Genomic DNA, 15,254 nt, shown 5'->3' with positions numbered 1-15,254 from the left:
TTTGAACTTTTTATTTTTAAAAATTAACTTTTAGAACTCATGTTTTGTTAAAAGGTTAAATATAGGATTGGATAGATCGATTATTTGAACATTGTATTTTGGCCGATTACCCATTTTGACCCTTTATTTTTATAAATTAACATTTGGACCATATATTTATTCAAAAGGTTAAAAATTCTTTATAAAAATTAAATTATATATAATTTATGTTTTTTTGTAAGGGTTCACATCATTTTGAACATTGTATTTTAGCCGATTACTCGTTGAGGTCTTTATATTTAAAAATTAATTTGTGGACCTCAAGTTTTGTCAATATGTTAAAAATAGGAATATATAGATTGGTTATCTGAACACTATACTTTGGCCGATTACTTATTTTGACTCTTTATTTTTAAAAATTAACCTTTGGACTATGTATTTCTTCAAAGTGTTAAACATTCTTTAAAGAAAGTAAATTATATAAATATATATAATTTATGTTTTACTTAAGGGTTCACACCATTTTGAACTTTGTATTTTAGCCGATTACCCGTTTGGACCCTTTATTTTTTTAAATTAACTCGTGGACCTTGTGTTTTATCAAAATGTTGATTACTCGTTTGGATAATCTTTTATATACCGCTTCAAAGATGTTATTTTATTAGTATATATTTGTAGTTTTTTTTTATTATTTTATTTTTTGTTAGTTCATTAGGTATTTAATTCAAAAAATATTTTATTTAAATACGTAAAAAAATAACGTTTAATGTAGTTTTTGTTTTATTTTATTTTTTGTTAGTTTATTAGGTATTTAATTAAAAAAATATCTTATTTAAATATCTAAAAAAACTAAAGTTTAAATAATTATTAATAAAAAAATAAAAAAATAGATTAAAGGGAAAAATAGAAAAAATAGTTTGGAGTAATTTTAAAATGACACATCATCTCCTTATTAATAAAAATGAATAAAAAAATTAGATTAAAGGAGAAAATAGAAAAAATATTTTGGAGTAATTTTAGAGTGCCACCTCATCTCCTTGAAGCTCTCCTTTATATATATATACTAGAAAACATAACCGCGCTCCGCACAGTCTTTTGTAATAATTAAAACATATATATTTTTAAATATTTTTTTGGAGATTGTGGAGTGGTGATTCATTTTCACCATACTCGTACAACATGCTCTTTATATGGACACGTGAAGCCATCTTGATTATAATTTTTTATTTCATGATGGTGTTCACTGTTCATTGTATAGCGAACTTTCAGTGTGTTTTTGAAAAATTCTGACAAATTAAAGTACCGAAAACAAAGTTCAAAAAGTTTGTTGTACATGTACTTTTATTTATTTATTATTATTATTATACGCTTTGTGTAGTTTTTTTTTATAAAAAGTCTAAATTATGTATAAGAAAATTTATATTTTGTGTAAGATTTATTTTGGCCAATTACCTATTTGAAGCATTTATTTTTAAAAATTAACTTTTAGATCTTGTGTTTTGTCAAAAGAATAAAAATTGGAATTGATAGATTGATTATTTGAACATTGTATTTTTGTTCATTACCCGTTTTGACAATTTATTTTTAAAAATGAACCTTTGGACCATGTATTTATTTAAAAGGTTCAAACTTCTTATGAAAATTAAATTATATATTTATATAATTTTTATTTTCTGTAAGGGTTCACACTATTTTGAACCTTGTATTTTAGTCGATTACCCGATTTGGAAGCTTTATTTTTACAAATTAACTTGTAGACCTCAAGTTTTGTCAAAAGATTAAAATAGGAATAGATAAATTTTTAATTAATTTTTTTAGTATTTTTCAATGATTAAGTAGTTAAGATATTTCAACTAAATAAATTTTTAATCAAATTAATATTTATATATATATTGATATTTTTAATTGTTAAGATATTTTAAAAAATGGAAAATGAATAAAAAAAATTAAATTAAATGAGAAAATAGAAAGAATGCTTTGAATAGATTTTAGAGTGTCATATAATTTCCTTGAAGCTCTTATTTATATATATATATATATATATATGTGTATATTCTAAAAAGAATTTTGCGTGCTTCACATCAACTCCCACATCTTTTGTTACTGCGGAAATGTCCACTAAAATTACAATCTAGAAAATATTTATTTACTATAGTGAAAACAAATCACAATTCCAAAAAGTACACTTAGTAATATCGTATTGTCACAAGCTTAATAATATATCAAATGAGAGAAAAATACAATTATTAATATTAATGATTGATGATAATAGTTATAATATTTTGTAAAACTACTCATTTTTGAATAAAAAATATAATTATAATATAATAAGAAAAATAGATTTATAGAGAACCGAAAACTATTACGTAATTTTTAATTAATTTTTTTTAGTATTTTTCAATGATTAAGTAGTTAAGATATATATTATAAGAAAAATGAATTTTTAATCAAATTAATATGTATATATATTGATATTTTTAATTGTTAGAATATTTTAGAAAATAAAAAATGAATAAAAAAATTAGATTGAAGGAAAAAATAGAAATAATGTTTTGAAGAGATTTTAGAGTGTCACATGATCTCCTTAAGTCTCTCCTTTATATATTTATATATGTATATATATAGTCTAAAAAGAATTTTTCGTGTTTCACATCAACCTCCGTATCTTTTATTGCTGCGAGAATGTCCACTAACATTACAATCTACAAAACATTTATTTACTATTGTGACTATTAGTAATATCGTATTGTCACAAGCTGAATAAAATATCAAATGAGAGAAAAATACAATTATTAATATTAATGATTGATGATAATAATTATAATATTTGTAAAACTATTCACTTTTGAAGAAAAAACATAATTATAATATAATAAGAAAAATAGATATATAGAGAACCGAAAACTATTACGTAATTTTTAATTAACTTTTTTTAGTATTTTTCAATGATTAAGTTATTAAGATAATTAAGCTAAATAATTTTTTAATCAAATTAATATGTATATATATTGATATTTTTAATTGTAAAGATATTTTAGAAAATAGAAAATGAACAAAAAAATTAGATTAAAGGAGAAAATAGAAAGAGTGTTTTGAAGAGATTTTAGAGTATCACATAATCTCCTTGAAACTCTCCTATATATATATATATAGATAGATAGATAGATATATAGTAATATCGTATTTTCACATGCTTAATAAACTATCAAATAAAAGAAAAATACAATTATTAATATTAATGTTTGATGATAATCTATATGTAATTTTTAAAAAAAAAATTAGTAATATAATAAGAAAAATAGATATATATATACGTAATTTTTAATTAACTTTTTAGTATTTTTCAATGATTAAGTAGTTAAGATATTTAAGCTAAATAAATTTTTAATCAAATTAATATTTGTATATATTGATATTTTTAATTGTTAACATATTTTAGAAAATAGAAAATGAATAAAAAAAATTAGATTAAAGGAGAAAATAGAAAAGTGCTTTAAAGAGATTTTAGAATTTTTCAATGATTAAGTAGTTAAGATATTTAAGCTAAATAAATTTTTAATCAAATTAATATGTGTATATATTGATATTTTTAATTGTTAACATATTTTAGAAAATAGAAAATGAATAAAAAAAATTAGATTAAAGGAGAAAATTGAAAAAGTAGTTTAAAGAGATTTTAGAGTGCCACGTAATCTCCTTGAAGCTCTCATTTATATATATATATATAGACTAGAAAACATAACCGCGCTTCGCGCAGTCTTTTATAATTATTAAAAAATATACATGTTGTACGTGTGCATTTATTTTTTATTATTATTATCATTATTATACGCTTTGCATTATTTTTTTTATAAAAAGTCTAAATTATGTATATAGAAATTTATGTTTTGTGTAAGACTTATTTTGGGCGATTACCCGTTTGAGCCTTTTATTTTTAAAAATTAACTTTTAGAACTCGTGTTTTGTCAAAAAGTTAAATATAAGATTGGATAGATCAATTATTTAAACATTGTATTTTGGCCGATTACTCGTTTTGACTCTTTATTTTTATAAATTAACATTTGGACCATATATTTATTCAAAATGATAAAAATTCTTTATAAAAATTAAATTATATATAATTTATGTTTTTTTGTAAGAGTTCACATCATTTTGAATATTGTATTTTAGCCGATTACTCGTTGGGGTCTTTATTTTTAAAAATTAACTTGTGGACCTCAAGTTTTGTCAAGATGTTAAAAATAGGAATAGATAGATTGGTTATCTGAACACTATACTTTGGGCGATTACTTGTTTTGACTATTTATTTTTAAAAATTAACCTTTGGACTATGTATTTATTCAAAGTGTTAAAAATTCTTTATAGAAAGTAAATTATATATACACACTATTTTGAACTTTATATTTTAGCCAATTACCCGTTTGGATCCTTTATTTTTTAAAATTAACTCATGGACCTTATGTTTTATCAAAATGTTGATTACTCGTTTGGATAATCTTTTATATACTGCTTCAAATATGTTATCTTATTAGTATATTATGTAGTATATATTTGTAGTTTTTTTTATTATTTTATTTTTTGTTAGTTCATTAGGTATTTAATTCAAAAAATATGTTATTTAAATATCTAAAAAAATAACGTTTAATGTAGTTTTTGTTTTATTTTATTTTTTTGTTAGTTTATTAGGTATTTAATTCAAAAAATATCTTATTTAAATATCTTAAAAATAAAATTTAAATCATTATTAATAAAAATGAATAAAAAAATAGATTAAAGAAGAAAATAGAAAAAATAGTTTGGAGTAATTTTAGAATGACACATCATCTCCTTATTAATAATAATGAATAAAAAAATTAGATTAAAGGAGAAAATAACAAAAATAGTTTGGAGTAATTTTAGAGTGCCACATCATCTCCTTGAAGCTCTCCTTTATATATATATATATAGATAGATATAGATGGATTTATAGTTTCCTGTAGTGTAGAATATTTAATATTTACATAATATGAAATTTCAAAAATAAATTAAATAAATTGAAGAAAACGGGAGAAAATGATGTATGATATTATTATAAAAATCTGTATAGAAAAAACAAATTTGAATAATGTATTTTAAATGATAAGATAAACAAACCATTGAAATTGAAAACTGCTATGAGAGGATCCACATAAAATAAGATTGAAAAAGAAAGAAAAATTACTTATGCATTATTGCACTCCATCTTTTCTTTTATAATCAATAATATAATTTTAATAGATTATTTTTTCCTTGAAAATATATAATTTAAATTTAGAAAGGGTTATTTCGTAAATTTACAACATACTAAATAGTATAAAATAATATAGATTTATATCACTTTAAATAAACAGTACAATGCAAATAATATCCAAAAAGATTTAAGTGGGCCCAGAAATGAAAGTGATTGGTAGATTTTGGGCCCAATGAAAGTGATTGTCGTTGTGGGCTGGCTCGTAAGGAGCATGCCTAGTTTGGCTAAGACAAATATAAAGTAAAAAACTTAGTACCAAAATCTTAACAGATAAAGAAGCTTCGGTTAGGAGCTTTTGGGGAAAACTTTAAAAAAGAACATGTGAAGTCTCTACTTAACAAACTCTACTAATTCTTTTTGCAAAAAAGTGTGTTGTGTTGTTTTGAGAGTAACCACTCAGTCATTGTATTTTTTAGTCCTTTGACAAATGTCAGGCTCTCATTGATAGATGACAACTACGAGCCAACTAGAGCTTGACACGTGTTTAAGCCCAACAAGAGCTAATAGAAAAAGAGTGGTGCTGCTCGTCCTTACTAGTCCCGAGCAACAACACGACCCTTTGTAAATTTTTTTTGACATGCGCCCAGAATGTGTTAGCAATAAGTTAATATTTTTGTGGTAACTTAGCTCGTGATGACAATTTAAACGAAATAGAATAAAAATGCTTTGAATCATACTTGAAGTTTTAGTTCGAGCTAATTTGACATTTTTTAATAGGTGGATGAGCGAATAAAGTTACTTGCTCGTCAATATATTTAAAAAAAAAATTCAATTATTAAAGGTCAATTGGCCCATATTGCTGCTCGTCGGGACAAGTAGCACCAAACATTTTTATTTATATTAAATAATAATCTTCTCATAGTATTATTATAGTGGAAATAGATTCTTCGTCTTTTACTACTAACTTAGTAGTAACATATTAATTACTCATTGGTATTTTGGTAATATTAAAAAAAATTAACTAAAATTGAGTTCAAGATATTATATTATTCTATTTCACAAAATGCAAGATTCGAATTATTATTTAACAAAATATAGGATCTTATCGGTAACTTTTGTACAACACATGGTCCAAAATAATATGTATTCATTAATTTTAATTTGATAAAACACTATATATATTTTGACATTTTAACAAATAATGTATATACATATGTATTGGATTTTAAAGAAGTGCGAAGGAGAATCAATGGTGGTTGGACACCAAAAACTATAGAAAAGGCACAAGTACCTACTTATATTTAGGTCAACGTGGACCTACTAAAACAAACAAAGAAAAATACAATCATGTTTGGTGGATTAGGAGTTTGGGGATGTTAATGTTTATCCAATAATAATATATAGAGTTCTAACCAAATAATGATAATATATAGAGAAAAAAATGATACTAAATAAATGGTTTCATGTATGGCCGAAAACTTAGTAGTTCTACTCGTTGTATTATTCATATGTACGAGCATGATCATAGATTCAATTGCATTCCCTATATATATATATATAAATGTATATAAATTAATAAAATTTCTAACCTATAATGTTAGGATTGGAATGTATGGTTATGAAAGATAAGACTTTCAGGCCAGTTTGATTGGGAGTAATGAAAATTGAAGAATATGAATAATAATTAAATATGATAAGATATAAAATTAATAAAAGAAAATTGACAAAAAAATCATTTAATTTTTTTTGTCATATATTAAAATGATCTTTCTGTTTTTTTTTGTGATGAATTACTCATTCTACTAAAATAGTAGCTAAAATAGTGGAAAAACTATTTGAATGGAATGACATTAATTCCAATATTTTACTTTCTAAACAAAAATAATGAGATAAAAAAAACAAAGAAAAATAATGAAAATATATCAATTTCCATTCTATTCGTTTCCTTTTCTCCCAACCAAACGAAGCCTGAAGTCTGGCTAGGAGTGGAAACAGAATGGGGATTGGGTGTGGAATAACTCTTTCATCCATGTCCTCCTCTATTCAAATCACTGCCATCATTTCTGTCTTTGCTAATATCTTGACAAAGACAAGGACAATGAATCCTTAATGGAATTGTTCCTAGGGGAACCGAGGATCCAAATGAAAACTTATGCATGTAAAAAGAAGAAGAAGATATATTTAAAATTAAAATTGTAAAACAAATATTAAAACAACATAATAATATATTTATGCTAACAAAAATATACCTAAAAATAAAAACACAAATATGTATATATATATGTGTGTGAGGAAAAAAATTAATAAAATAAATAAATCCTAATCAAAGACATGATACTACCCCTACCCTGAGCTCCGGACCCACATCAAGAATGGGAAACGCCTCCATCTCCATTCTTTTATTCTCCCCTTTATCATTGTTGCTAGATTCAACCAATAATTTCTACAAACAATTCCCCCCAAAGCTAAACCTTATAACCCAACTTACTTTCCTAGTCTCTCTTAAACCTACCATAGTGTCTCATACCCTTAAGAACCTATCCTGGCACCAAACTATGTTTGACGACGAGTATGATGCCCTAGTGCGAAATGGGACATGAGAACTTAATCCTTCTAATCCCAGCAAAAATTGTTAGATGTAAGTAGATTTTTTTTATTTGATTACTTATGTAATGTAATGAATCTATTAACAAGAATAAGACTTATTTGACTCCAGAAAGATTTCATCATTTCCAGAGTATTATCGTATACTTTCAATATGATTTTTCAACTCGCCGCTATTCATCTTGTGCCAGGTCTTCATATATAGTTCGTCTCTAAGTCAACAATGCTATTCTCGAGGGCACTGTGACTGGGATGTTTACATGGTTACATGACTTCATTGATCAAGAACTTGTGGTCTCAAACAACCTCTCCTACTTGATAGCAAGAGTTACACTAGTTTCTTGAGAGTAGAATTGTCATATTTTGTACATTGATAATGTATTTCGTTGATAATGGAATTTATCTGGTTCCTTACCCAAAAGTATTTCTTCATGTAAGTTGAACATTGAGGCCAGATTCTGGGCTTTCTTTATATGTGCTCGGTTTATGCCAGTGAGTCATGTGTTTGACATGACTAAGGATCGAGTACTTTTGATGTATGCTCTGATGACGGGTATGACTGTCAACATGGGCTCGTGGATTAAAGAGAACATTGAGTACATTGAAAAAGGTCATACCACTGAAGGCTTGGGTCATCGGTCTGTAATCACTATGTTATGCTACAAAGCTGGAGTGCCCGAGTTCATCACATATATTTATCAGGCATTGCAGCAACCTTTATCTATTTCTTTAATGAAGGATTTTTCCGCACCTGCACTTTATGTGCCTCAGACGAGAAAGAAAGGTAAACGCCATGTTGACACTAAGGTGGAAGAAAATGTCGAACCAGTGTTGATGGGGGGTAGTATTGACCCTATAATGTTGAACGTCAATGATAAGTTGGACGATCTTGTTCAATAAAATCAATACATGGTTCAACAACATTAGATGATGAATCAATAAATGGGACAACGGTACGAGTACGAAGTCAACCATGTGGCTCGCTTAAATAATTTAGTGAGTCGATGGTCTTTAAATGATGCGGATTAGAATTATTTTGCTCCACCACCACCGTATCCACCGTATTCTCCGTTGTTCTCTCCACCTCCGCCTCCGTCATTTGCTGGATTTCAACAACCATAACCACAACCTCCTCCGTCTCAACCTTTTGAGGGACCTTCATCCCAGCCTCCACAACCGCCATACTAACGTGGCAGTTCAGGTAAGTCTCTTTTCTCATTCTTTATGCACTTTAAACATTGGGGACAATGTTAGGTTTTAAGTTTGGGGAAAGAGATTTACTTTTAGTGTTATTTGATGCATTTTTCAGTTTGTTTTTTTTCACGGTTTATAAATTACATCAAAAAATTTCCTAATTAAAACTAAAAATAACTAAAACAAATTCCCTAAAACATTGTTCCAAACAAAACAAAAATAAATAATCATAAAGTTAAAACAAAATAAAATAAAAGAAAATAAAATAAACATAGGAATGCCTCCTAAGAGTGCTGTCTTTAACGTCTTTTAGCCGGACTCTTTTTTTCATTCAATTCAGAGGGGTTCCATTATCACCACAGACTTGCATTTTTCCACTGGGCCCTCCAAATAATGCTTCAATCTCTGACCATTCACCTTAAAGTGTCCCATTTTCTCGCTATGAATTTGCACCGCTCCATATGGAAATGAAGCAAAAACTGTGTATGGTCCTGACCATCTCGACTTCAATTTACCGGGAAAGAGCTTAAGTCTAGAATTGAATAGCAATACTTTGTCTCCCGGTTGAAAATCCTTCCTAAGTATCCGCTTATCAGGAAAGGCCTTTGACTTATCTTTATAAATCCTCGCATTCTTATAAGCTTCATTTCGGAATTCATCGAGCTCGTTCAATTCCATTAGCCTATTTTGCCCCGCCACAAAGAGGTCAATGTTTAACTTTTTCACAGTCCAGTAAGCTCTGTACTCAAGTTCCATCGGTAAATGACATGCCTTACCAAACACCAATCGATACGGAGACATACCGATAAGAGTTTTGAAGGCTGTGCGATAAGCCCAAAGTGAATCATCAAGCTTTTTCGACCAATCCTTCCTTGATGTATTTACAGTCTTTTCCAAGATACTTTTAATCTCCCAATTTGACACTTCGGCTTGACCATTTGCAAGTGGATGGTAGAATAACGCCTTTCGAAGATGAACTTCGTAACGAGCACAGAGAACAGTAAATGACTTGTTGCAAAAATGACTTCCTCTATCACTAATAATTGCTCGTGAAGTACCAAACCGGGTAAAAATATTTTTGTGAAGGAATTTAAGTACCTCTTTACCATCACAAGTAGGAGTTGATGCAACCTCAACTCATTTAGAAACATAGTCCACCGCAAGCAGAATGTATTTATTATTATCAAATTGCGGGAAAGGTCCCATAAAGTCTATTCCCCATACATCAAACAACTCAACTTCCAGAATACCAGTCATTGGCATTTGATCTCTTCTTGATATATTACTGGTCGTTTGACAACGATCACAACTCTTTAGAAAGACATTAACATCTTTAAATAATGTAGGCCAATAAAACCCACATTACAAAACTTTTGCTGCTGTTCTTGTTCCTCCGAAATGACCGCCACAATGCAAAGTATGACAATGAGTAAGAATGGAAAGTATTTCTTCTTCTGGGACACATGTTCTAATCACTTGGTCAGCACAATGACGAAAAAGAATGGACTCATCCCAATAATAATGCTTAACTTCCGAATAGAACTTTTTAAGTTGTTGCCTTGACATGTCAGGAGGCACAACCTTCGCTACCAAATAATTAACATAATCCACGAATCATGGTAGCTTTTCTTCTCCGTTAATAAAAAATAATTGTTCATCCAGAAAGTTGTCATCAATTTGTACATTTTTCTTATTAGGATCTTCACCTAGTTCCAATCTAGATAGATGGTGTGCCACTAAATTTTTTGTCCCTTTTTGTCACAAATTTCTATATCAAACTCTTGCAATAATAGGATCCATCGGATCAAGCGGGGATTTGTATCCTTCTTGGTCATAAGGTACTTAATAGCAGAATGGTCTGTGTATATAATAACCTTATTACCAATTAAGTATGGCCTGAAATTATCAAACGCAAAAACAATTGTAAGTAGTTCCTTCTCAGTAGTAGCATAGTTTAATTGAGCATCATTCAAGGTCCTACTAGCATAATAAATTGTTCGGAATACCTTGTCAACTTGCTGCCCCAGAACTGCTCCAACAGCATAATCACTCACACCGCACATAATAAATTATTCGGTGTACCACAATCGATGTAGTGATCAATTTCTCTTTCAAAGTATTGAAGGCTCTTCGACAATCAACATCAAAATTAAATTGTACTCCATTCACTAATAGTGCAGATAGTGATTTAGAAATCTTGGAGAAATCTTTAATAAATCTCCGATAAAATCCAGCGTGGCCAAGAAAACTCTGAACACCCTTAATTGAAATTGGAGGAGGCACATTATCAATAGTTGAAACCTTCGCACGATCTACTTCTATGCCTTTGATTGAAATCTTATGGCCCAAAATAATTCCTTCATTCACCATAAAGTGACATTTTTCCCAATCCAGGACCAAATTAGATTCTTCGCATCTCTTTAACACCTTCTCCAAATTCTGTAGACACATATCAAATGAAGGGCCAAAGATCAAGAAATCATCCATAAATATCTCAAGGCTATTCTCCACCATATCATAAAATAATGACATCATGCATCTTTGAAAAGTAGCAGGAGCATTGCATAATAAAAATGACATTCTACGAAAAGAAAACGTACCATAAGGACAAGTAAAAGTTGTTTTCTCTTGATCTTCGGGGCAATAGGTATTTGGTGATAACTAGAATACCCGTCTAAAAAACAATAGAAGTGATGATCTGACAGTCTATCGAGCATTTGATCAACAAAAGGCAATGAGAAGTGATTTTTCCTTGTTGCCTTGTTTAGGCTGTAGTCAATACAAATTCTCCACCCCGTCACTGTATGAGTTGGAATTAACTAATTATTCTCATTTTTGACTACTGTCAATCCCCTTTTTTTTTCGAAACCACTTGTATTGGGCTTACCCACGAACTATCCGAGATTGGATAAATAACACTAGCATCTAACCACTTCAAAATTCCTTTTCGAACCTCCTCCTTCATAACAGGATTTAACCTCCTTTGAGCATCAATACTAGCTTTACTGTCCTCCTCCATGAGAATACGGTGCATAATAGTAGATGGGCTAATTCCCTTTATATCAGCTAAAGTCCAGCCAATGGCCAATTTATGAGCTCGAAGTACTCTTAATAATTTTTCCTCTTCAATTGTATAAAATGAAGCAGAAATAATAACAGGGAGAGTATCATTCTTACCCAAATAGGCGTATTTAAGATGATCCGGTAAAGTTTTCAATTCAAGTACTGGTGATTTCTTTATAAATGGTAGTGGTCTCTCAGGCCCTTGTCCAAGCTCCTCATATTTCTTCTTATAAATTGGTCCAGTGGAGTTTAGCCAATTTACATATTCAATAACCTCAATGCCATTGTAGTCTTCTCCTCCTTCCGAAATAAGGCTCATCTCAAGCAGATCTTCAACAAGTTTTCTCTTTGACAATTGTTCATCAATTACATTCACACTAAAGCAACTATCACTTGCTCTAGGATACTTCAAGGCCTTGAATACGTTAAATACAACCTCATCACCTTGCACCCTTAGCCTCAACTCTCCTTTTTGAAAATCTATCAAGGCTTGACCACTGGCTAAAAATGGTCTTCCCAAAATAATTGGAACATCTTCATCTTCCTCCATATCAAGAACAATAAAATCAGCGGGAAAGATGAATTTGTCCACTTTGACATGAACTTGTTCAATAATACCTTGGGGTGTGTCAATGAACAGTCAACCAGTTGTAGAGTAACCGTAGTGGGTCTAGCTTCCCCCAAACCGAGTCTTTGAAATATGGACAATGACATTAGATTAACGCTTGCACCTAGATCACATAAAGCTCTCTCACAATGAAAATTCACAATGGTGCAAGGTATAGTGAAGCTTCCTGGATCTCTCAACTTTTGAGGAAGTTTCTTTTGAATTATTTCACTACACTCTTCTGTCAAAGCCATAGTTTCATAATCCTCCCTTTTTCTCTTATTAGACAATATCTCCTTCATAAGCTTCACATAACTAGGCATTTGTTCAAGAGCTTCCGCAAATGGAATGTTAATGTGAAGTTTCTTAAATACTTCAAGAAATTTGGAGAATTGCTTGTCAAGATTGCCTTTCAGAAACGTTGAGGGTAAGGAATCTTGGGTGTCGACTTGGTGTATTTTGGCTCTCTTTCTTTGGAAGGTCTTCAGTAACCTCCTCTTGTGCTGGGCTAGGTACAGGTTGATCTTCAATCCTCTTACCCTTGTTTTCTACTGTAAGCCCCTCATTCTTAGTCCCACTCCTCAAAGTGACAACTTGACATTGCTCTTTGGGATTCACCAAAGTTGAACTAGGTAAAGCTCCTTGATTACGATTTTCCATTTTCTTTGCAAGTTAGGCAACTTGTGTTTCTAAGCTCTGAATGGAGGGTCTGGTTTCTATCATAAATTGGCTCAATGAATCTATGGATACCTCTGGTTTAGTCATTTGAGGCGGTGGTTGTTGATGTTGCGGCATTTGGGGCCTTTGAGTATCATAAAAGGGTCTTGGGTTTAACCCATAAGATGGTCTATGTGGAGGATATTGAGGTGGATTTGGTTGTTATTGTGGTTGGTGCCCTTGATTATTACTCTATGACAAATTCGGATGGTTCTTATATGCTGGAGTATAATTGTTAGGGTATGGATTGTTATTCGGTTGCCTTGGGAGATTTCCAAGGGCTTGGACCTGTTCAAGTGGGATATCATCAACCGAATAAGAACTCATCACTGGGCATTGCTGAAAATGATGAGGGCCTCCACATGTCTCACAACTGATAGGAACGGGTTGTAGTTGTATCGCTTGACCTGAAATATTGTTTTGTTGTTGCATTTGTTTTGTTAGCGAAGCAATTTGAGTAGTGAGCATAGCAATATGATCAACTTCTAGAACTTCTGCCACCTTCTTATTTTCTCGCTCAAATGGCCAGTTATAATTATTCATGGCCATCTCCTCTAAAAGCTCGTAAGCTTCGTTAGCGTTTTTGCTCATAAATGCTCCACCTGCTGCTGCATCTATAATTGTCCTTGGGTTTCCCCTCAGTTCATTATAGAAAGTGTGCACCAACATCCATTTCACTATACCATGATGTGGACATTTTCGCAGCAGCTCTTTAAACCTCTCCCAAGCGTCATATAACGATTCCCCCTCAAATTGACAGAAATTATTTATTTCACCTCTAATCCGTGCTGATTTAGTAGGAGGAAAATAGTTAGCGAGAAATTTTTGAGCAAGGTCTTCCCAAGTCACAATGGAATTGGCTTGCAGCAAAATCAACCAACTTTTAGCTCTGTCTCTCAAAGAAAACAGAAATAGCCTCAAACAGATTGCATCATTACTTACTCCGTTCATTTTGAAAGTATCACATAGCTCCAAAAAGTTGGTAATATGGAGGTTCATATCCTCATTAGGTAGCCCCCCAAACTGAATGCAATTCTGAACCATTTGGATAATCGAAGGCTTGATCTCAAAATTGTTCGCCTCCACAGTAGGTGGGCGAATACTATAATCTACCCCTGTAATAGTAGGGAGTACATAGTCCCTCAGAGGTAAGTCTGCCTCAGTTGCAGCGTTCCCCGTATTACCCTGATTCAGATTGTTATTAGCAACATTATTGACGTTCTGGGCCATCGTTTCAAGTCTTTTCTGTTTTCTTTCTCTTTTGCAGGTCTTCTCAATCTCAGGATCAACAGGTACTAGTATTTTCGAACCCTTACATCGCATAATATAGGTCACCTGAAATTGAGAAATTTAAAAGCAACTCGATTTAGAAAACGTTAAATTAAGCCCAAAGTAGATCGAAAAACAATTATAATTGATATTGATTATTAGTCCCCGGCAACGGCACCAAAAACTTGATCTATGAAATTTGTACGCAAGTATACATAATCGTGTCAAGTAATAAAGTCTGTAAGAACAGAGATCGTTCCACAGAGACTATTAACCAATTACCAATAATTGTTTTTCACTTTCTATTTGGTGATTAAAATAAAGATGAATAATTCTAAACTATGACCACAATTTAAATAACTATAAACATAATAATAAATCAACGAATTAACAATCAATAATAAAAAGCCTAGGAATTAATTTTATTAAATTTTCATTCTATTCATTTTACTAATCAATTCTACATCTCTTCTTCCTATTCTAATAGCAGGTTAACATAATCGATTCCTATTCTTTTTCAAGATATAAGATCTCAGCCTATGTGGAAGTTTTCTATATCTCTGTGATAAACTTAAACATATAGAAAACATTAAGCATGGAAACCTAATTACT

General features: G+C 30.2%; 1 protein-coding gene and 1 non-coding gene across 2 annotated transcripts; one reads left to right on the top strand and one right to left on the bottom strand.

Annotated features, from left to right (window-relative positions):
* Positions 1-13,565: 13,565 nt before the first annotated feature.
* On the bottom strand, positions 13,566-14,696 carry LOC133826398 (uncharacterized). The gene has a single exon (XM_062258816.1). The coding sequence runs from the start codon at positions 14,694-14,696 to the stop codon at positions 13,566-13,568; it is 1,131 nt and encodes a 376-aa protein (XP_062114800.1).
* LOC133813253 (small nucleolar RNA R71) lies at positions 14,053-14,159 on the top strand. The gene has a single exon (XR_009884286.1). It is a non-coding gene; the product is annotated as a small nucleolar RNA R71 (small nucleolar RNA).
* Positions 14,697-15,254: the final 558 nt, after the last annotated feature.

Source organism: Humulus lupulus, chromosome 1 (assembly GCF_963169125.1).
Source record: "Humulus lupulus chromosome 1, drHumLupu1.1, whole genome shotgun sequence".
NCBI lineage: Eukaryota > Viridiplantae > Streptophyta > Magnoliopsida > Rosales > Cannabaceae > Humulus > Humulus lupulus.
This window is presented reverse-complemented; position numbering and strand designations above follow the sequence as displayed.

Coding starts and splice junctions, on each gene's coding strand:
- LOC133826398 (XM_062258816.1), bottom strand. CDS start 14,696: ATGCGATGTAAGGGTTCGAAAATACTAGTACCTGTTGATCCTGAGATT.